At 44.6% G+C, this 22,602-nt stretch overlaps 1 protein-coding gene across 1 annotated transcript; it reads right to left on the reverse strand.

Annotated features, from left to right (window-relative positions):
• Positions 1 to 1,037: 1,037 nt before the first annotated feature.
• On the reverse strand, positions 1,038 to 21,254 carry LOC123033875 (cytochrome P450 1B1). Its single transcript, XM_044450761.1, has 4 exons — positions 21,185 to 21,254; positions 9,481 to 10,099; positions 4,380 to 5,375; positions 1,038 to 1,644 (listed from the first exon to the last, which is right to left on the reverse strand). The coding sequence occupies exons 1-4, from the start codon at positions 21,252 to 21,254 to the stop codon at positions 1,038 to 1,040; spliced, it is 2,292 nt and encodes a 763-aa protein (XP_044306696.1).
• Between the last annotated feature and the right edge of the window lie 1,348 nt (positions 21,255 to 22,602).

A 22,602-nucleotide genomic window follows, 5' to 3' on the forward strand; every position in this document is an offset into this window, starting at 1 on the left:
ATAATCATAGCTCTTCTGCTGTAAGCAACCAGCAGAATTGCAACTGACATATAACAGTAGATATTGCATTCTCCCGTATGTTCAACTTCTGTCCTGTTCATATCAGTAGGCATGACGTAACTGTTGCAAGTTGGGAAGGTGCAATTCACCTGAATGCTCATTTGAAGCTGAGCACTATAGCCTTTCTAACTAATGCCATTTTATCATTGTTACTTTTTAAAAGATCTTTTAATTAGCACTAAAATGTTATTTTTAAGAATTAGTGAAGTATCTTTAATGAAATAGTAGGATGATGCCATAATGCTCATTAAAAAAAAACAAAACACTTTCCAGTGATCACCATTAAATAAGTTGCTAAAATAGGACTGACTGAAAAGTCTGCTTTCTCCCATAATCGTCTTTAAAATAGAATTATATTAATGAGATGTATTATTACACTATTTTAAGAGTGTTTCACCAATGTTTCCAAATTCATCCAAGAAATGTTTTACAGCTAATTAAAATAATGATCAAAAATACTGATGGGAAGATAAAATGACACCTATGACAAAAGTAAATTTCTGTTGAGCTGGGAGAGGTTCACCTATGACATGCAGCTCTTAAAACACTACCCTTTTAAAAAGACAGACTTTATGAGGATCTACATTCTCCTCTTCTGAACAATTTCAACTTTGTGCATTCGGAAAAAAGATGGAAGAATGACAGGGAAATTACAGCAAGACAAATTTGTGGATGCTCTGCAAAAAGTGAACAAAGCAATGACAGTTCTACATTTACTGCCTAAAGTGGAAGCATTCTAAGATGCTTCCTTGAAACAACAAGGAAAAATACTTTGGAGAAAGTCTTTGATAGCTGGCAAGAAATGCAGAGGTAAGGAAAATACCAATTTTAAAAGGTATTATATTGTTTTACTTCTTATCATGCTAATAACTCTCCAGAGTATGTTATATTTCAGTTCATTTCATTTAAATATAAAAAGACAAAGGTCACTCTCAACCCTTATATGATTATTACAGACAGTGTTCAAATTTCAGACACTATATATGCGGGAGGCAATTTTCAGAACCTTTCTCTGCCTGAAGTCCCTGTACAGTGTTATCCAGTAAATCCATCGTATCTCGAAGTGTGACATTGAGTGTAAATGGCTTTGGTTTTATACTCAAGCCATAGGTAAAATCCATTTTGGAATCCTCTTTTGGGTTAGCGGTGAAATTGCACTGGTGCACCAAGATGGCAATAAAAAGGAAGAGCTGCACTTTGGATAGCTCTTCCCCAATACACCTACGTTTTCCCACAGAAAAAATCATCACACTGCTAGTGAGGTCTTTGTTAAGCAATCCATTCTCATCCAGGAACCTTCCTGGATTGAAATCTTCTGGGGCAGGCCACTTCACTGGGTCGTGATTCACTGACCATTGATTGACAAACACCACTGTATCTTTGGGGATGTGATAGCCCATTAAGGTGGTGTCCACGGTGGTGGCGTGCGGAATGGTAACCGGTACGAAGCTGCTAAAGCGCATGGATTCATATAGGAAAGCCATGACATAAGGCAAATGGGGCTGGTCCTCAGCACACGGCAAACGGTCTCTGCCAACCACCTTGTCTATTTCTTCTTGCAGCTTAGACTGCACCTCGGGGTACCTGGTTAAAAAAAAAAATAACAAGAGCAGCTATTTTGGGATTCACAATTCTTCTAGGGGTAAGCGATGTCCTTGAAGATCATGACTGTGGGGGTACCATATATGGGGGTGGTGAAGGGCGGGGAATTGGCAAGCAGGAGACAACTATGTCCCTCCCATGCTTGTAATTTTCCCATACAAACAGACCGGCACCCTAAGGTGGGTTTTGTAGCAGCTGAGCTTCCTTCCAGATTTGGAACCCAGATGGAGAAAAACAATTAAAAATGGCCTCAGTCAAAGTATGTTATAGGGGCAAGAATCAGCAGGCAAAGGAACGTTTATGTACCTCCAACCCATCCAACAACTTTATTTATTTATAACTTTTATATGCTGTCCCTTATCCATGGCACATTTGTTTATAAACATAACAAAGAATTTGGGACCCCAGATTTTCCTTGTAATGTGCACTTCTTGCACAAGCATAAAGAAAGACTGGACCTATGACTTGGCAATGGGAACCAAAGCAGTTGTGCAAAGATGGGTTGGGTCATCCAAACCCAGGACAGCATCTGTTAGAGTCCTTTGGCAAGAACAGTCAAAACCCAGTATTGTTTCTTCCAATTTTGCCAGTGCTACCTTCTGTCTCTCTCCTCAGCAACTGCCCCTCCACTGATGCCAAGCGCACAGTCTAGAAAGACTATTAGTGACAACCTTAAAAAACCTTTAAAATTAATTTCTAAAAATGTATTATTTATATAATCAGAGCAGGGAAGGGGCCAGGATGAGGCAACAAGTGGGGTTCTGCCACACAGGTACCTGGGACATGTGCCAGAGCCAGCTGGAGGACTTGGGGGAAGAAAAAGCCATGGCAAATCCACTTATCTGTCAGGCATAACATGGGTTGTTCCACAACAAACCCACCATTGGTTATTTGCACAATAGCTTAGCATGACATGCAAACCTGTGTCTGACAGCTAATAGCAGCAGTTCTACCTCCATGCAAACAAAGGTGAAAAAACAATTTTAAGTCCTGTATTAAGATTTTAATCATAAATGTTAATTTTCCTCTTATATTGATGGCTTTCAGTATCTGGCAGGGGGAGTGGGCAGGGTAAATACTGCTTTAGCAGCACCTAGAATCATAGAATCATGGAACAGTAGTAAGGGACCATGAAGGCCATTGGGTCCAACCCGCTGCTGTTGCAGGACACCAATTTACGATTTACCTAGAAACAAGAGATTTGTTGTGACTGAGGCTATGATGGTTAACAATATGAATGAGTCCACAAATAATAGAGAATAATTTTTATCCCCTTAATTAACCCAGTTTGGTCCATTTTGATATAGAATTTCCCACAGTAGTTTTAAATCTTTTTTGCCAAAATTTGAATAAATTTTATACTCCATAATTAATAATGATATTGGGCCATAAGATACATCCTGTGTTTCTTATTTATCTTTGTTTATTAGAGGGACAATCCTGGCCTCATTCCAGGTTTCAGAATTGGGACAACATGCACTAAGTTATTGATCTAATCATCTGGAGTCAAGCCATATACAAATTGCTTATTGCATTTTGATAGATGACTATAAGGTGGGAACAAGTGTTTAATTGCACCTCTATTCTTTGCATTTGTTTCTTAGATTATTTCTGAATGGAATACAGGCAGTCCCTGGGTTATGAATAAGTTCTGTTCCAGAGAACGTCTTTAAGTCAAACGTGTATCTAAGTTGGGTCATGTATAAAAAACACTTAAGAAACACTTTCATATACAGTCAGCCCTCCACATTCCAAGTGGTTAGGTGTGCAGGACCCTTGTGTAAGTGGAAAAATAATCAATATCTCTAGGTCCCCCCACAATAGTGCTGACCAACATGTGCTGGATTGCTTCTTCCTCTGTCTCTCAGATCCAACAGGGCTCCTTTTCTTCATCTTCTGTTGCTATTTCCACCCTCACTTTCATTTACCAGCACCTTCTCTTTGCACTACAGAAATGCTGGAGGGATTTCACTCTTCGGAGAGGCAGGGCAAGAAGGCATGATTCGAAGGGCCCTACTCCCTTTATGCTTCCTCTCCCTATGGTGATGGCTTTTTTCTGCAGCAGGGTGCAAAACTTAACGTTCCCCCCTTAATTGTTGATGGCAAATTTTCATGAGCTTAACAGACTAGTTCCTGCATTCATTACTATGAACCATTTGTCTTTAACGCGAAATTTTAAATTAATAGGCTTTATAGCAGTTTGTTCTTGAGTATGGATGTTTGTAACCTGGACTGCCTGTAGTCCATTCTCTTCAGATATTTGGAGGACTTATACGCCATCTAAATAAGTCTGTATATCATCATCTTTTGGTGTCTGTTTTGCATTCCAGAAACAAGGAGCTAATAACCAAGTCAGTTCAATTTAATGCTTTTACAATGATGGCCAAGTAAGCTCCTGGTCTAAAAATAATGGACTCATTTGTACTTGGAAGTCTACTTAATGCATTACACATTTTGGTTTCAGAACAGGAGCCAATCCCCCCCCCCCGCCCTTCAGTCATAGAGATTGTTCTGGACAGCTAGATCTAATGATTTCTTTAAATTATGAGTCCTTGGCTTGGATCCAGACTTTACCTCCCACAAACGAAAAAGCTCCTTCTGTTTGAGGAATGTTTGAGGGGGACCTAGTGGGGAAATGGGGAAGGCAGCGATTTTCCCGGTTGTGTTGCCACTTCTAAGCACTTGAGACGGCGCTGGCCAGGCCATCAAGGCCTTACCTGATGAGAAAGATCAAGAGCCACTGCAGGGCGGTTGAGAGGGTGTCCTGGCTAGCCCCGAAGATGTCCGTGACGGTGGCCGGCACGTGCTCCACCGGCAGGCCAGGTTGCGCCTGCTGGAGGCGGATGAAGGCGTCCATGAGGTCGCGGACGGTGTCACCGGGCCGCAGGCTGCTCTGGTGCCACTCGAACTTTTGGCGCACGAAGCTGTAGAACTCGTGGTTGAGGGCCCGGAAGGCGCGGAACGCGGAGCGCACCGGGTTGGGGAAGCACTGCAGCCAGGGCAGCACGTCGACCAGGCTGCCCGCGCCCACCGTGCGCCCGAACTGCTCGTTCCGACCCACCAGGCGCCGGAACTCGGCGTCGGCATGACTGTAGCGGCGGCCGAAGCACAGCGCGCTCATGACGTTGGCCACCGCCACCACCAGGCTCCTCGACGGGTCGACGAAGGCGCCGCCTGCGCAGGCGCCCGCAAGGAGCCACACCACCGTGCGTGCCTCGGCCAGCAGGGGCTCCTCCAGGAGGCGGCGCGCCGAAAACGCGCGCATGGTTGAGTGCGCCAGGCGCCGCTGCAGCTTCCATAGCTCCGAGTAGCCGCCGAAGGCCAAGCTGCGCCCGCCGGAGACCAGCTGGAAGGACGGGAACCGAGGGCGGCCCGCAAAAGCTGCTCCCTGGCGGATGAGGGCCTCGCGGATGGCTCGCTCGCCGCTCAGCACCACCACGGGCCAGCTGCCCAGGCGCAGCTGGAAGACGTTGCCGTACGTGGCCGCCAGGCGCCCAAAGGCCAGGTGAGGGGCACTACCTAGTTGAGCCGCGTTACCGAGCAGAGGCCATGGGAAGGGACCCGGCGGCTCCAGCCTCCTCCGTCGCAGCCGTTTGTGCGCCAAAAGCTTCGCCACGTGGATGGCGACCAGCAGCGAGAGAAGCAGCAGCAATAACCCTTGCAGCGGGGGCACGCCGGCCGGGAGCACGTCCTTCAGTCCAGGGGAGCGCGCGCTGCCGGGAAAAGGAGGCTACTTTAGAAGCGTTGCCACGGCTTCACCTAGCATGGCAACGCGGGCGGGCGTTGAAAATGTGTGGGCCCGCGGGCGCCGGTTGAAAATTGTGCCCTCGTAAAAATTAAAACGGAAGGGTTACCGAAAAGCACCTGCACGCGCGTTGTCTGTGTGCAGTGCCTTTTCCGTGGGGAGGCACTCAAGATAGTGCTCTGCATCCTTCAGCCTGACGCCCTGCGGATGTACAAGACCCCCAGGTGGAGATGCTGGAAGTCGTAGCGGAGCGCAAGAGCAGGGCGCCAGGTTGTGAGGAGGCTGGTCCACAGAAGACTTGCGTCCCCGATTCTGTATAAACTAGCCTTCCGAGCCAATAATAACAACGTGAGTTGAGTATCAGTGAATTTATTTTAAATCCGTGGAGGGAGGGGGCATTAAACACGGGTGTTGGTGTGGGAGACCGATTTTAAAACATCGATTTCCCATATAGTGATTCATGCATTCCCGAACAATAGCAGCAACTGAAACAAACAAAATGCATTTATGCAATCTAAGATCATAGTTCAGAATCTCAGACTGGCATCTTGCTGCTTGTTAGGCTAAACTGTTATGTCTAGAGCAAGGAGGGAAGTTATTACCTATGAAACTAGTGGAGTTTTCTTTGTCTCCAATGGCAAGCTTAATCCACTTGTTTGAAAACAAGGGCTACAGTCCAGTACACAGCTGGGTGGGGTTTTGGACTTAGACTGCAATCTTGGGCCGAGTTTCTTGGAAGTAAGCTCTGTTGATCACAGAATAAATAAGCTTGGGCTTATAAGTGTCTAAAACTTTCCAGAAGCAAGATTTACCATTATCAAGGAAAAACTGTTTTTGCATGAGCTGGACAGCTGCAAAAATAGTCAAGTAGTTGGATCCAAAATGAGTCATACTTAAGAGTAGACCCACTGAAATTAATTAGAAGTATGTAATTGAATTATTTCCTCACTTATTACAAAACCTGGATCCAAGCCATAATTTCTTGCAATAATAAATCTATGGCACATCTTATCAGTCTTACAATATTCTTCATAAGCCAAATATTTTACCCATGTTTGTTTTGTTTATCAAGAAAATATAGGCTAAAATTCAATATGTGGATCATAGGCTGTGTATTAGTTTATATTCTTTATATTAAATACAAACTTCATTTTGAATAATGCTTTTTTTAAGTGTTAGCACATATATGTGTCTACTCTTACAGGTTTACTTTTGATTCACTCAGATTACACACTTAGGGTGTAATCTATGCCTGTTTAAAGAAAGTAAATTGTACAGCTCCCAGAATTCACTAATCAGCCATGCTGAGAATTATAAGATATTTTTGGTCCAGTTGTATCCTTAGAAGATACTACTGAAAGCAGTAGAATTTCAGCATAAACATGTTCACAACTGACTTCTTCAATAGCTGGAATAACCGGTCCTTTAAAACCAGTCTTTTAAGCATTTTAAAATCATCAGTTTTAATCCATGCTACCTTGAATTTAATATTTGGCCCTTACTTTTGACAGACATCCCATGAGTATCAAATTAGCACTTCTCTACCCTAAAGAGCTTCATGATGGGCAGAAAATTCAGCAGCTAAAAGTTTTGTCCATTACCATATTGCATGCCAGAAAAGGCTGGACCTATAGAATTTTGTTTGTCATGTAGCCTTGCCAGGAAAAAAAATGGTATGAATCCTAGATGAAAACTTACATTTGGAAATGTTATGTGAGAATGTCATGTTTCTGCAAATCTATGAACCACACTAGATAGCAATCTACAGTACGTAGGAAAGCCTGCAGTTCCCAGATAACATCTCCATGTGTAGGCATTCATTACATCACCTCAGAAGCAGGCCCTTTGGCACAAAATTTAGGTCAGGATTGGATTAGAACATAACAATGAATTGCTTATGTATCCATATATTACAAGGACCGGCTTCTCATCCCAAACCACCAAATGCTTGTCCAAATGAAAAGGGATTTCAGTTCTTCAGAATGAGATGCAGATTTGGTCTTTGTTCTGTAGGGAAATTCAGCGGCCAAACTGAAAGAGCCACCATTTCCATGTTCAAACTTGCCACAAAGACATGCTGCTCTTTGAAGAATAGATCATACCCAGCAGTAAATGCAGTTAATTTCACAGGTTTAAGTTACCCCAAGGAAACTGGATTGTATTCCTATGGAAAAGCCTAGTTTAAAGCTCTGCAAGCAGAGATGGTGTTAGGCAACAACCCACTAGGACCAGAGCCCTGCCTCTTTAATTTGGGGCCCCAGATCTCTTCAGCAGCATCTGCCCCACCATCCTGCTGCCTATGGACACTTGCTGAAATAAAAGTATCCTGTTGTTGCATTGGATTCCCTTGGATTAACTGGACTTTTGCCCACATCCTCCTGCTTCTCTCCATACCTTAAATGTTCCTGACATTTTCTTTTCCTCTGAAATCAGATGTTCTCCTATCCCCTTTCCATATATTGCATACAAACAGGGGTGTCCTTAGAAGGCAGGGTCTTTAAATACACACACAGAGAAAGACCTTAGAACAGATGTAAATTAGCATGTGCGAGTTTGAGCATTTTTTGTCTTGTGAGCCTGAGCACTAGAGCTTATCATTATCTTGTAGCACCTAGTCTGTTACTATCCCTAGACACCCAATCTCCCTATCCGTCATAATCTCAACTCAATATTTTAGATACCTCATTTCCCACAGATATATTATGTGCCAAGTGGTTTATAGAAAATTAAATTACAACTCTCTGCATCTGGGCAATAATATGATCTCCCCTAAGTTCTTCCTCTCTGTACAAAGTGTTTTACAATTTCTATTTTGTATTTCCCAATGACATAGTGTAGTAGGTTACAGTGGCAGATTGCAACTTGTCCAAGACCACCCAAGGACAGCAATTTAAACCAGAATCCGAATGCAGCATTCTGTCATCTGGTGCTCACTGACTCACTCTGTTCCAACAAAGGAGACTGCAGGGGAAATAAGGTCAATGAAATAATCAGAAAAACTTCACCTCTTTTCTACCAGATAGCCAGATTGTTGGAAAGGTTGAGGGACAGGGTGCTACACATTTATTTCAGACTTGACCTAACATCCTGTGGTGTTTATTTAGCTGCTCTTCTACCCACAAGTGGAGAACCATGCAATTAAAATGCATGATAAACCTTGACATGTGCAATCCAATGGTAGCCTTGTGTAGTATGGAAGTCCACTGATTCAACTAGGACTTATTTCCAAGGAAGAGTGAGAGAGATTATACTCTCACTTGAAAGTGGAACTTAATTCCTTGTAACTATGCTTCAGGTTACATATTTATGCTGAGCACATTTGAAGTGACCCAGCTAAAGCTAGTTGTCACATGCATTCTCTTCTGACGGGTGCTTACTAGGTTCTGTAGGGTATATTCTCAGGTAAGTGGGAATTCACTGCTATCCAGGTCTCATCCCATGGTGTTACCCCAAGTTTTAGCACTAGAGTGGGAACTAGTCTTCTTGTGTAGTGGTTAGAGTTCTGACCAGAAACAGAAGATCCAGGTGCTAGACCTCACTTGCTCAAGCTCATTGGGTGGCTTTGGGCCATTCACAGACCTTCAGCCTACCCTACACCACAGGGTTGTTGTACAGGTAAAATGAAGGAGGAGGAAGATCATGTAAGCTGCCCTGGGTTCCTTGCAGGAGGAAAAAGCAGAATGTAAGTGTAATGTAATAAATGTAAATACCTTGATAGAAGGTGGGTGGAGAGAAAATTACCTTAATTCACATTAGTTGTTTCCAGAAGGGTGTCTTGTTAAATCTGCAGCAAAAGCAACGAATTTTCTTGCAGTACCATATTTCAAGACGGACTCATTCATTTTGGCCAAGGCTTTGGGTGAACGTTTATTCCAAAATAAACTCGTTCATCTTTAAGGTGCCACAAGAGTCTTCATTGTTTAGGCCCTAGCGAGGCACAACCTCGAAGGAAGGAAGGAAGGAAGGAAGGAAGGAAGGAAGGAAGGAAGGAGGAAGGAAGGGGAAAGGAAAGGAAAGGAAAGGAAAGGAAAGGAAAGGAAAGGAAAGTTTCTGAGCGTGAGCGCATGACTGACCTGTTCATCAAAGAAGGCTCCTCTGGATCTCTCCAGCCCATCGTGCCTCCAGCCAAGGCTGAGTGCGCCAGCTGGTCCTTTGCACCTCCTGGATTTGGAGAGGGAGCGCGGGTGAGGACCGGCGGGCTCCACAGCAGCACTTGGCCTCTCCGAGGCGGGCAGATGGCAGCCGCGGCACCCGAGATGAGCTGCCCAGCTCTCGCCCAGCTCGGCTTGGAGGGGTTCGCTTGCAGCGCTGGTGAGGGATCTGGCAGGGCGCGCGGCAGCGCTCCGGTGGATGCGCCCTTCAGCGACTGATCGTCGGCGAGGGGAGTGGGCAGGGCAGCTCGCTCGCTTTCGGGCTGCACTGGGCAGCTCCGCTCTCCTCTTGCCTGGCAGAAGCGGCGCCTCGGCGCTGCGGCTCTGCAGCCGCTCCCGCCTCCTCCAGAGGGACCTGCTGCTCGTTGCCAGCCTCCTCGTCGGTTGGCGGCGGCCGCAAATCTCACACGCCCCAGGGGGGAAAGCGGAGCTTCGAAGCGTCCAGCCTCAGTGGCTGCTGCGGAGAGATCGAGGTCGGGAACACGCCTTTCCTTCTCCCTGGAGGCTGCCAAAAGTTTTGCTCGCCGCCTCCGAGTGTCACCTCCCCGTTGCGTGCGGAGTTCGCATTGCGTGATCTGCTGGTGGAAAACCCTCTGGCCATCCCCTCCCCTTGCCTCCCCTTCCCCGCATTAGAAGCTGCTGACACGCGCGCGTGCGAGATCCAAAGGGGAAGGTGGCAGAAAGGAAGGAAGGAAGGTTGCAACGAGGGAAGTTAGCTGGAGAGGAGCGTCAGACTGGCTGGCAGCGTCAGACCCTTCCCAGAACTAGCCTCCATCTCCTCACCCGGCACTCCCGCGCAGCCCCAGGGTAGTAAGGGCACCACCGACCGACCGACCGACCGACCGACCGACCGACCGACCGACCGACTCTCTCTCTCTCTCTCTCTCTCTCTCTCTCTCTCTCTCTCTCTCTCTCTCTCTCTCTCTCAGGGGCGTGTGCGAGAACTCGTTTACACAAGGCAGACGGGCGCTGGGACGAAGGAATCGTGGCTTTTTGGAGCGAAAAGTGCAGCGCACCCAGCTCCCTCTGGATGTGTCGATCGCGGTTCTCATCATTCCAAGTCTGTGTGGCTACTGGGAAGGCTGCTGGTGCCAAATGCTTAGTTATGGTTAGAAGCAACCCTTTCCAAGCTTTCAGACATGAGTCTGGAGACCAGGAGAGCAAGTTCAAGAAAAGGTCTCTTGCCACAAGCTGCCTAGCTTGTGGGATCCCTGATCTTTCTATGGTATATTAATGAGTTATTGTTATTAATATGAGAGTTAAGTCAAAATGTAATCCCTGAAAGATGAGTGACTTTGAAGACAAGACTGCGACAGTATTAATTCCATATGAGCTTTAGAGCTTTGAATCTGGTCCAAGCCTATGCAGGACAAGATCACCTTCATCCAGACCACACTATCCCACATGAAACGAGCAAGCACAAGTGAAGTCCATTACAGAGACCTGTCCTCAGATTCCTTTAGCAGGCGAGTCAGCCTATAGGGAAAGACAATCTTACTTGGGCAAAAACAGATCTCCTAGCCCTGCATGTGATCAGTTATGTTGGAGTAGACAACTGGGGCCTCCCAGAATGGTTTTGGATGACAACTCCCAGCAGCCCCAGCAGCATGGCCAATGGTCAGAAAAAATAGGAGTTATAGTCCATAGCATATCGATGGTAACAGATCAGCTGTCCCTAACAAAACAAAACCTCACATTCACTTCCAGATGGAGGGCATTGTGCAGCTCTTCCAGTTATTTTTCTCCTTAGAAGAGAAAGAAGTGGTGGGGTTACAAAGGAGGATTATGAGTGGAAGACAACTTGGATGCCACTGCTACTACTCAGTAAAATACTGTGCATGAGGCAAGGTGATAAAAGTTCCATCTATAAAAACTCCAATTCCCTCCTCAAAAAAGTATTTCATGGGAATGCTCTTAATATGGAGCAAAACAATGGTTGCCTATAGGCAAAGGTGTCAGACTAGGATGTATTTTCTCTTCTGTTTAATCGGTATGCAGAACATATCATAAAGAAAGTTAGATTAGGGTCAGAGGAAGGACTGAAAATTAGTGGAGAATACATCAATAATTTAAGATACAGGTTAAGCCATATTACTGGCAGAAGCCCCAATGAAGTGAAACGACTCCTGATGAAAGTACAAGAAGAAAGTGCAAAAGAAGGGCAACAGCTGAAAATTGTGAAAACAGAAATATGACTAGAGAAGAATTATGCAACATTAGTGTCAACATTGAAGAAATTGAAGTTGTGAAAGATTTTGCATAGTCATCCATTCAAAACTGCAGCCAAGAATTTAGAACATGATTGAAACTTGGAAGGGCAACAATGATAGAACTGAAAAGCATCATCAGGCATAAGGATGTTTCACTGGAGACCCATGCCAAGATTATCCATACTATTGTATTCCTGATCACTATGTATGGCTGTGAAAACTGAGGAGTGAAGTAAGCTGACAGAAAGAAAATTAATACATTCAAAACATGATGCTGGAGGGTTTATGAATACTCTTGCACTGACAGAAAGATGAAATAGTGGGTCCTAGATCAAATCAAGCTAGAACTTTTCCTGGAAGCAAAACGTGATGAAACTGAAGCTTTTGTACTTCAAGCACATCATGAGAAGAAGACTGACTGAAGAAGACAATAATGCTAGGGAAGGTTCAAGGCAGAAGAGAAGGGGACGACTAACTATGAGGTAGATCAACTCCCAAAGGAAGACGCAATCCTTGAGTTTACAAGAGCAAGCAGAGCTGTCAAGGACAGGACATTCTGGAGGGTGTGCATTCCTGGGTTCAGGATAAGTCAGCACTTAACAACACCACACATGCTGTAAAATATGTATGACAGACCTCAGCCTCAGACGTGGCGATCCATACAATCTCATTCAAAGCTGGGGACTGAATTCCATAACATCCTAATTTAATATTCCCCAACAGGCAGCATGATTGGCTGGGAAATGCTGGGAGTAATCCAACACATCTGGTGGGCACCAGATTGGGGAAGGCTGTCCTAGTTCATTATGTGCCTTATCTGATGGTTTAAAAAAGCTATCAGAAGCTGAATCAACTGCAATAGTTTCTGAACTAACAGAGCCCAGGTCTACAGCATAGAAACGTGTTAAAAGTGAGATTTGTCTGTGTCACTAAAATGTGCTATTAATCTTTGAGTATCCAGTTAGAGCAAAATGTTACATGATAGTAAAAGGCATTTCATAACCTACCACCAACTTGGCATAAACTAATGAAGCACCCCAGGACTGCATTTCGCTGCTTGCAGGCACAGATTAGTAATGGGATTTTTAAAAGCAATTTTCCTAACTGTGCTAGGAAAGGTTTCCATGCTTTCTTTGTAAGTTAAGTAGCTTTGTCTCTGCAGAAGGGACAAGTGACTGAAATGTTAAAAAATGTACCTTTAATATCTAGAACAGTAGGAAAAGACTACTTGGCTCACACACCTTACTTGAAGATGCCATAACTAAGAAGGTAAGAAGAGCCATGCAGGGTCCGATCAGACATCCATGCAGTGGCCAAACAGCTGCCCACAAGAACTGAAGGACAGACCACAGTTTCCCCCAGATGTGCCCATACATGGGTTTAGGAAGGAGGCAGCTGTGTGACCCTGGAAGACAAGACTACACCAGTGCCTGTTTACATTCCTGTAAAATGTGATAAAAAGGGAAGTTGTTTTTTCCTTAGGGTTCCACTTTGCCTACTTTGTGCATGGAGACCCTTTTTCTGAAGAATAAAGCTTTTTCCACCTCACACCCTGGAGTGCTGGACTGGCTATTGTGCACACCAGGACTGAATCCCACTTTTGTGGCCAACAGAACCACCTTTCCATGTTCTCCAGAAACTGGTGTATACAGGCATACTGCCCTGATGGTGGAAGTGACATATAGCTATCAGGACCAGGGGCCACTGATGATTGTGACTTTGCAGATAATGTGTCCATGGTGATTTTGGATGCCCCCTGATAAAGTGATTGTATCGCTGCAAACTGCTCAGAGAATTCCAGCTATGGGGCAATGCAGAAATGAAAGCAAGCAAGGGAGCTATGGATGGTGACTGGAGAGTGTTTCTGACTGGACTAAAAAGAAGAGCCTTCCTGCTTCTGCACCACCACCATTTTGTTAAATGTCATGATTTGTTTATATTCCTTTTTTGAAGTGGAGGCACAAGAGCATGGGAGTTCTCAGAAGAAGCAAACAGCAGCAGGGCACACGTGAACAGGAATATCACTGACCAACTTAAAAAAAATAACTATTTGAAAGCTGTGTGCTACTCTTTGATATATTGGAAGTGCGCATTGTCTGATTTTTCCTATAGCAGAAAAGGGGTACAGTCATCCTCGCTGAAGCAAGGCTATGTCAGACAGAATAGTGTGTTATTGGCATTAGACCAGTGCTATCACAAGTACAGCACTAAAATAACTTTGTAGAGGTGGGTAACTTTGGTCTGGAAAGACCCGCAATAATAGATGGCATTCAGGACATAGAAGGTCCATTTCCATTCACATGCCTGTGAAAGAGACCTGTGTTCACAGTGCAGAGCTGTTAGTCTTTCCTTTTAAACCTTTTGTTCCTATGTTTATACACTCTATCATAAAAATGTACCTCAGGCAACATTTCATTTTGATTTACAAAACTATGGAGAGGGGCAGAGATTTATGGGATTAGAAAGAGGAAGTTTATCCAATTCATAAAGTTCTTTTCATCTGTGTTCTGTGGACTATTCAATTACTATTCAGCTGTAAAATGCTTCCATCCTTGTTATATTTGGTCTTTTACAGCCCTTTGAAGAATTTTGAAGACATTCTGCTCAAGACTCTTCCTCCCTATGTCATTTCCTCATTTCTTTGTAATAACAGTTCATTTTGGATAGCAATGTTGAACTGTGGGCTATTGCGGAATTGTGGATTTTCATGTTGTCTGAACATAGCTGTGCTACCAAGCTATGGCTTGGTAATATGAACAACCTATGCAGAAAAACCATGGCTTGCTGTTGGGTTGTTAACTGTGGGTTGGTCACCATAGTTTGCAATCTCAATTGGGTTCAGACAACATTATAAGCCATGCTTCAACTAGAACCCATACTCAACCTTGAAGTGTGGGTTATTGTACTGTCTGAGCCCCATATTAATTTATTGCATTTCTATATTGCCCAATGAGTGAAGCTCCTAATTATTGCCAACTATACTTATTTCTGAAATTGGTACATATTTTGGGGATGGGCAGTTTGTGCAAGAGATCTTCCTAATGGATTTCACTCTTTGAGTTTTACTCATTGTACCAATGAACTACATTTAGGGTGCAATTCTATGCATGTTCAGACATAAAAGACCTTCAATTTCAAACATGGTTACTGAACGCTTGGAACTGAAGGAGTTTTTTTATGTATAAATATTACTGCATGAACACCAGAGCAGGGAGTTGAGTTTGCACAATTAAAGTTTCACCCCTTATAGCCAATTCATTCACTCCCCTCTCAATGTATGTAGATTGCCATCCAATTAAACTCCATCCTCAGCTATCCAAGTCTAATTACTATGGTCCATTTGCTACATGAGAATACCTAGGAATTGTGCTGGGAAGCTCAGATGAACCAGGCTGCACATAGATTGTGGTTCTGCAGAAAGTGTTGCCACAAGTACAGGCCAGGAATTTTCTAAAAATACTCTGCACCCAGACCCTATAAAAGTTTAAACAAGAATCATCAGCACCTTCAACTGTACCAGGAAGCCAACAGCCAGTGCAACCAATATAGCAATGGTGGTAGTCTCTGAAGCCCGCACACACGAGCAGAGAGCTATATTATTCACCAAGATTGGCTTTTATGGTGTCTTCAAGGTTAGATCCCACTTGCTGTGGGAATCCAGTCTAAGCACACATATAGCCATCTAGCCCAAATCAAGCAGGGGTGGGAGAGAACAGAAATATCTTAGTTTGCAACTGAAGAGCCATGAATAGGCCTGAATTGTCTTTGATTTGGGCTTCCTCGTACAGTTGAAGGTGGTGATGATTCTTGATGGCCGTGAAGTTAGAAGAGTGAGCTTTGAGAGAGGTTACACATATTGAAAACATAGTTCCAGTAGCAGTCACCCTTCCCAGTCTTTGATTTAGCTTTCTGACTGACAGTAAAATCAGTCAAACTGACATTAAAATCCATTTGGGTACTAAGGATGGTGTACTAACTTTGCTTTAACTTTCCTTCACTGGTAAATTACTTTTCCTATCACAACTGATAGGAAAATACTTAAAACAGCTGCCACCCTTTCCTAATCCTTTCCTGTTTACAAATGACCTATTTCTGACTGAGCCTTAACAGTGAACTACTTGTTCCACCTTTGAAGATTTTCACTAATATTTTAAAGGACAATTCAAGGTAAAGAGAAAGTTTGAACAGAATTCTGTCTGAATTTTTCAAAGTCTTACATGTTGATCCAGACTATGTGATGTGCCAGAAAATTGTTGGTGTAGACCCTCTGGTGTGCCAAAAGAGGATCAGCTGTTAGCACCAAGCTTTGGAGTTACACCAGATTCTTCTGTGGGTAGTTACCTTAGGTACAGTTTCTTGGAAAGGTTTAAATAAAGGGGCTCTAGAGGTTTATTCCGGAGGTGAACATAACTGAACGCAGTAGGGCTTCTTTCTGAGTAAAACATAAAACAAGATTGTATCATAATGAAACTGTATGGAGAACACAATGTCTTGCCCTCTGCCAACAAAGCACAACACATTTTCATTGCCATCCCATAATCTTTATGCGATTAGATGTCTATCTTTTCTAAACTGTCATTAAGACAAAACAAACATAAAAACAAAGAAAACTCACAAGTTTAGCTGCTAGCAAATTACAGCAAGTATTTTCCTGGCACAATGTGGTTTAAATTATACCTATCTTTTCCTGAACAGAATGTGAACATTGGCTGTCCGTGAAATAAGCTGGTTGCGTGCTCGAAAAGGCTGAAGGAGAATGAAATAAGGCCCTGTCCCTTTAAAGCTTTCCTCCCCCTTCCCAAACCACTATCCACTAATAGCCTGCAGCAAATCTATTGGGGAATTGCGTGCAAACGCTGACATAACCCCAGGCTCAGCAGAAAGTCAACTTTCTCAGGTCAATGGCAAGTAACAGGTATATCCGGTTATGCCTTTGTACCTGTCTGCACACAAATTAGACATGAGTACAGAGGGACTCCAATCAAGGGAGGAGAGAGGAGGGGCGTGGGTCGCGCTGCTCGCTGCAGGCGGGGGGAGCGCCCTTGGTGGCGGAGGGCGCAAGGCACTGCGGTGCCAGCCCGCGCTGCTCGGCACGGAAGCGGCGCGCCAGGCTTCCTGCGAGCGGCGCACCGCGTGGGGGGGGGGGGCGCTGAAGGGCGGAGGCGCCGCCTGCGCGCGCTCCCCTGAGCGCGGATGCCGCGTGCCCCGGGAGAGATAGCGCTGGTGCTGCGGGGCACTTAGCGGTCGCCCTGCCCTTTTCCAGACGAGGGACATTTTTCTCCAGAGGGCCGGTGGCAATCCTCGTTGCAGAAAAGGGACTGGATTAAGCAAAGACAGCTGGTGTTTGTTCCTGGCTGCCCCATGGTTGGGTGTGGGGAGCTCCCACCTTGTCGATACTGCGGGCGCACTGAGTATTTTGGAAAACGTGCCGTGGCATTATCACAAATGAGCTGTTCTAGTGAGGTGGAGGAGAGCCATTCACACCACACCCACACTCTCTGTACTTATGTTAGTGCATGAAATGCTCTCTCAGTGTGTGCTATTCTTCCTGGCTTCTCTTTGCTTAGCCCTTTTCTCTCTTTCCTTCTCCTCCCTTTTTCTTGCTCTCTCTCCCCCCCCCCCCCCCGCTCTTTCTTTCCTTCTTCATTCCTCCCTCCCTTCCTCCTATTGGCCTCTCTCACTCATGTTTTCTGTCCTGTCTTCCTCTCCATCTCTTTCTCTGGCTTTTTCTTTTCTTCCTTCTCTTTGCCTGGCTACTCTTCCTTCCAGTTCTTCAGCTCCTCTCCTTGCTCCACATCCTCCCTCCCTCCCTTCCCTTTCTAGAATCTCCCTCCCTTTTTCTCTCTCTCTTCTTCCTTCTTTCTCCCTGCTTGTCCATGCCAGTCAATGGAACACTTTCTCTACCCATTTCACTCATTTATAATTTATTTATTTGTTGCTGTTGTTGCTAGTCGCGAAGTCGTGTCCGACTCATCGCAACCCCATGGACAACATTCCTCCAGGCCTTCCTGTCCTCCGCCATCCCCCGGAGTCCACCTAAGATCACAATTTATTTATTAGGATATTTCTAACCTGTCCATCATGGTTCGTTTCTGGATGGCTTACAATATAATATTTTATCATGGAGTGAAAAAAGCCCCTTGCCAAAAATTGGCTATAGGAAGGGTAAACATAATCCCCATCACCACCAAGGACCTTGTTGCTGTTTAAGCATGGGAGCTTCTTCCTCTGTGTCAAGGCCAATGGATAGCCATGCCTAAAAATCAGCTGGTGGCTGAATGTCGGTGGGCATCCACCATACTCTTCCCCCAGCCATTTTTCAATGAAAGTGGGGAGAAGCCTGCCTCATCCATGATATCCTATCAGTTTCTAAAATAAAAACTTTTTTTTTGAGATGCTCATATTTGTATCAAGTTAAAACCAGGGAGCTTGAAAACAGTGCAATTCCAAATTACTGTAAATGCATACATCCCTGTGGGCTGAAAACAAAAGAATGAAAATCAATAGGGACCAATGCCAATTCTGCACCTAGGAAAAATAAACCAAATGCATCGTTAAAAAATGGGGAATACTAGGCTCAGTGATTCTGTGAGTGAGAAGTTCTTGGAATTGCTGTAGATTGCAAGCTGAATGTGGGTTACCAATATGATGTGGCTGCAAAAAAGGTGAATGCTATGTTTGGCTGTATTAATAGGAATAGCACTTCCAAATCACATGAAGTACTAGTTCCCCTTTACTCAGCACTGGTTAGACCTCATCTGGAGCACTGTGTCCAGTTCTGGGCACCGCAGTTTTAGAAAGATGCAGACAAGCTGGAAAGGGTTCAAGAGGAGGGCAACAAGGATGATCCAGGGACTAGAAACAAAGCCAAATGAGGAGAAATGGAAAGAAATGGGCATGCTTAGCCTTGAGAATAGAACATTGAGGAGAGCTATGTTAGTATTCTACCAGTACATGAAAGGCTGTCACAAAGAGGAAGACCAGGATCTTTTCCTGATCATCCCAGAGTGCAGGACAAAGAATAATGGGATCAAGTTACAGAAAGTCAGTTTCCAGCTAGATCTCAGGGGGAAAAATCCTGAGTGTTAGAGCAGTACAACAATGGAACCAATTACCTAAGGAGGTTATGGACTCTCTCGCACTTGAGGCATTCGAGATGCAATTGGGCAGCCATTTGACATGGTTTAACCTGGAGCAGGGGGTTGGTCTGGCCCTTTTCAACTCTATTATTCTGTGATTCCATGATTCCCCCCTGCATTCATCATCTTGTGTTTGCCCTAAGGAGAAACACTACCTTTCCAGTAGAACTATCAATGGCTAGTAGTCATGATGTTGTTATTGCTGTATCATTCCATCTGCCTCTACCTCCCTTCCAGGATCAGAGATACTATTCTCTCAATAGCAGTTACTGTGGAACACGAGCAGGAGGCTCTCTGGTCCTCAAACCCTGCTTGTGGTCTTCCAGCGGTACCTGGTTGGCCACCAGAGGAAACAAGTCCCGGAACAGATGGCCCTTCAGTAGAACCCTTCGTGTCTCCTCTGTGAGAACCTTGCCAGTTAGAAGAGAGTGTGCTGCCTGCATAGTCAGCTTATGCCGACCCTGAATTTGCCTCTGCCCGCCACATGGGGAAATGGCTCCAAGTGTATTTGTTTTGTGAGGCTGGATTGACAAAACACAGCGCACTTAAGTACCTAGGTATAATCCGGTAGCTTAGAGGCCAAGCATGTGAGCTCTGAGTCATTCAGTCCAGCTACAAGCTCTCTAGCTGGGTGTAAGCAGCAAGCCCTGACTTTGCTGCTGCAGCATCACCTCTCATCATATTGGCCTACTTTATGAGTTATAATACAGAAAGTGCTCAAAAAGCATGGTATTCTTGTGTTTTAAAGCCAGAACATTTATCTTATGGGAAGATCATCATTTTGCAGAGAAACATCTCATGCCTTTAAAACAAAAGAGGACAATTAAAACAAAAGAAATTGAAAAGAGCCAAATCTGTTGGTTTTTCAACATACACACATATATACTGGCAGGATATGTGCTATATTTTTAACAGCTATCTTTGTGGCAGAAATGTTCTAAAAGGTAATGTTTTTTCATAAAGGACATTTAGTGGTTACAAAAGCTTTTGTATTTTGTATTTCTTTCATGCACGCAATAGATGAAGATGGAGAGCAATGGCACAAAAAAAAGAACATGGTGACCCAACACATGGGTAAACTGAGGCAGGGCTGGGTGCAGCTCAAGGGATGAAGCATGCCATGCTTGGGTCAGTCAGGGGAACACAAATAGATCTTGCCCATCAGCCACAAGCAGGGTCATTTGACGTTCTGGCAGATCAAACAGGGTGGCCTCCAGGTTTGATTACTGCAGGACACTCTCCATGGGACTGCCCCTGAAGCCAGTTTGGATGCTGCAGCTTGTGCAATGTGCGACAGCCGGCTACTTCCACTGGCTGTCCATACCTTTCCAAGCCCAAGTCAAGGTGCTAGTTTTGTCCAGTAAAGCCTTCCATGGGTCGGGACTGTCAAACTTGACCCAATGGCCCTCCTGGCATGAGACCACGCTCTAAGGATGGCACAGGATGGCAACGAGGGAAAAGGCTTTCTTGATAGGGGACCACCCATTATGGAAGGCTCTTCCCAGGGAGGACCAACACTGCAATCTCTTTCGGATCCAGCGTAAGCCTTTCCTCTGTCTCTGTGCATTTGACAGCACATGGTAAGGCTTTTACTGGGTCTTGCAATTTGGTGTTGATTTTTAAAAATTGTTATAATTTTGTACATTACTTCTATTATATTGTATTTTTGAGTTTTAATTTCTGTAAACCACCCAAAGAGCTTTGACTGTTGGGTAGTAGAGAAGTGTAAGAAATGACATGAGAAAAAAATTAAAAAATAGGGGGATTTCTTTCTTTTAATCCATTAGCATATATGTATTGGCAGGGTAAGTGACCAGAAGACTGGAGGAAAAGCAACAGGAATTTCAGTGAAGGACAGAATACTTTCTACACTTCCTACATTCCTTAGCAATTCTGGCTCCTGCAGCCAGGCCCCTCAGGGCACCCAAGCATAATTAACACAGGAGATTTGCCACTTCCTGTAATAAAGTTGACAGGCATAATCTCATAAAATAAATAAGAGACAGTTCCCCAAAGGTGATCATTCTAGACGGAGGCATGTTGCAACAGCTACAAAGAAATCTGTAACCCGCTGCCACTAGGGGGTCTTCAATGGCAGAATGCTCCCACCTCGCATTGCAGGTCTCACAGTCTCTTCTTAAGGCAGCCTTGGCATGTGTGCGCTTGGCATCGTTCAGCATTCCTCAACTTGGTGCCCTCCGGATGTTTGGGATGAGAACTTTCATCAGCCCAACTCATGGCCAATTGTGGTGACTTCTGACATCTGTAGACACAAACCTCTGTAGATCATCGAACTGGCAAAAGCTTCTCTACCAGGAACTCCCAATGCAGCAGCTGGAGCTGTCATTATGCTCGCAGATACTTCCCTGTCACTGTGGAGGGCCCCCTAATGATTTTATTTTTAGATGTTTCCCTTTTTAAAATGTACTTATGTAGATTTAATTTTAATTTAATTTAATTTAATTTAAACATTTATATGTTGTCCTTTGCAGCAGCCTCAGGGCGGCTTACAGAAAATAAAAATAACAACATGAATAACAGTATAGTAGTATAAATATCATTAAAAACATTCAACAATAAAACAAATCAACAACAATATATCATTTCATAAGAAAGGAAATAAAAAGAAAATGAAGATGCAACTGTATACAATTAATGATGCTATTAAAATTAGTGATATTAATTATTAAAATGATGGTTAAATTAAAAAGGACAATCAGTTTTTCAACAGAGGGCCAGTTGAAAGGTGCCGGTGGTGGGTGCGGGTCACCAAGGCAGTGCCGGCAGAGGGCATGGGCTGGTGGGGGGGGGCACTCATGGCGAGGCGAGGGCGGGCACACATTTATTTATTTAAACAACTTATATGCCACCCCATCGCACGAGCCTCGGGGTGGCTTACAATCATAAAATCCTGCATAAAATACAACCCCCCCCATCGAATAATTAAAATACATAAAATTAAATAGTGGACACAGCCTGGTCAATTTAAAATAAACCATTAACAGTTAAAATAGTGTTTAAATAAAAAGGTCTTGGCCTGGCACCGAAAAACAAATAAGGACAGCGCCAGGCGGACCTCTCTGGGGAGCGCATTCCCTAGGTTGGGCGCCACTGCAGAGAAAGCCCTCCTCCGAGTACTCACCCTCCTAATATCCTTTATGGAGGGTTCCCGGAGAAGGGCCTCTTCTGCTGATCTCCAAGTGAGTCCAAAATTATCTCTGTGCGAGCAAGCTGCTGCCTTGCTGTGTGCCCGCATGCGCGGACACGGCGAGTCCAAAACCTGTGAGGCGAGCTGGATCAACGGGCATGGCAGGCCGTAGTTTGAGGACCCATGCTCTAAACCCACTCTGGAGGGTCCCCCAACCTCCAGAATTGGTTTGGTGTTTGGTGCAGGGGAGCTCTGCTGAGCACAGCGCAAATTTTGATTCACCAGCCGTGTCCACTCCTCTGGTGGAAAAAGACCATTGGATGCTGCCTTATGCATTTTCACTGAGTAGATGTAAGAACAAGCCCTTTTCTGACTTGGCATGCACCACATTCCAGTTGCCAAGCTTATCTTTTTCCAGTGGTGCTGGCAGGTAATTGTAGATTCTGGGCTTAAGGGACTTACTCTCCTCTCCCACACCATCCTTTAAATGGCCCTGTGACTAATACAACAGATTTTCCTCTTTTCCACACTCCAGGCACCATTCCAT

The sequence above is a fragment of the Varanus komodoensis genome, unplaced genomic scaffold (assembly GCF_004798865.1).
Source record: "Varanus komodoensis strain SLA01 unplaced genomic scaffold, ASM479886v1 scaffold1, whole genome shotgun sequence".
NCBI lineage: Eukaryota > Metazoa > Chordata > Lepidosauria > Squamata > Varanidae > Varanus > Varanus komodoensis.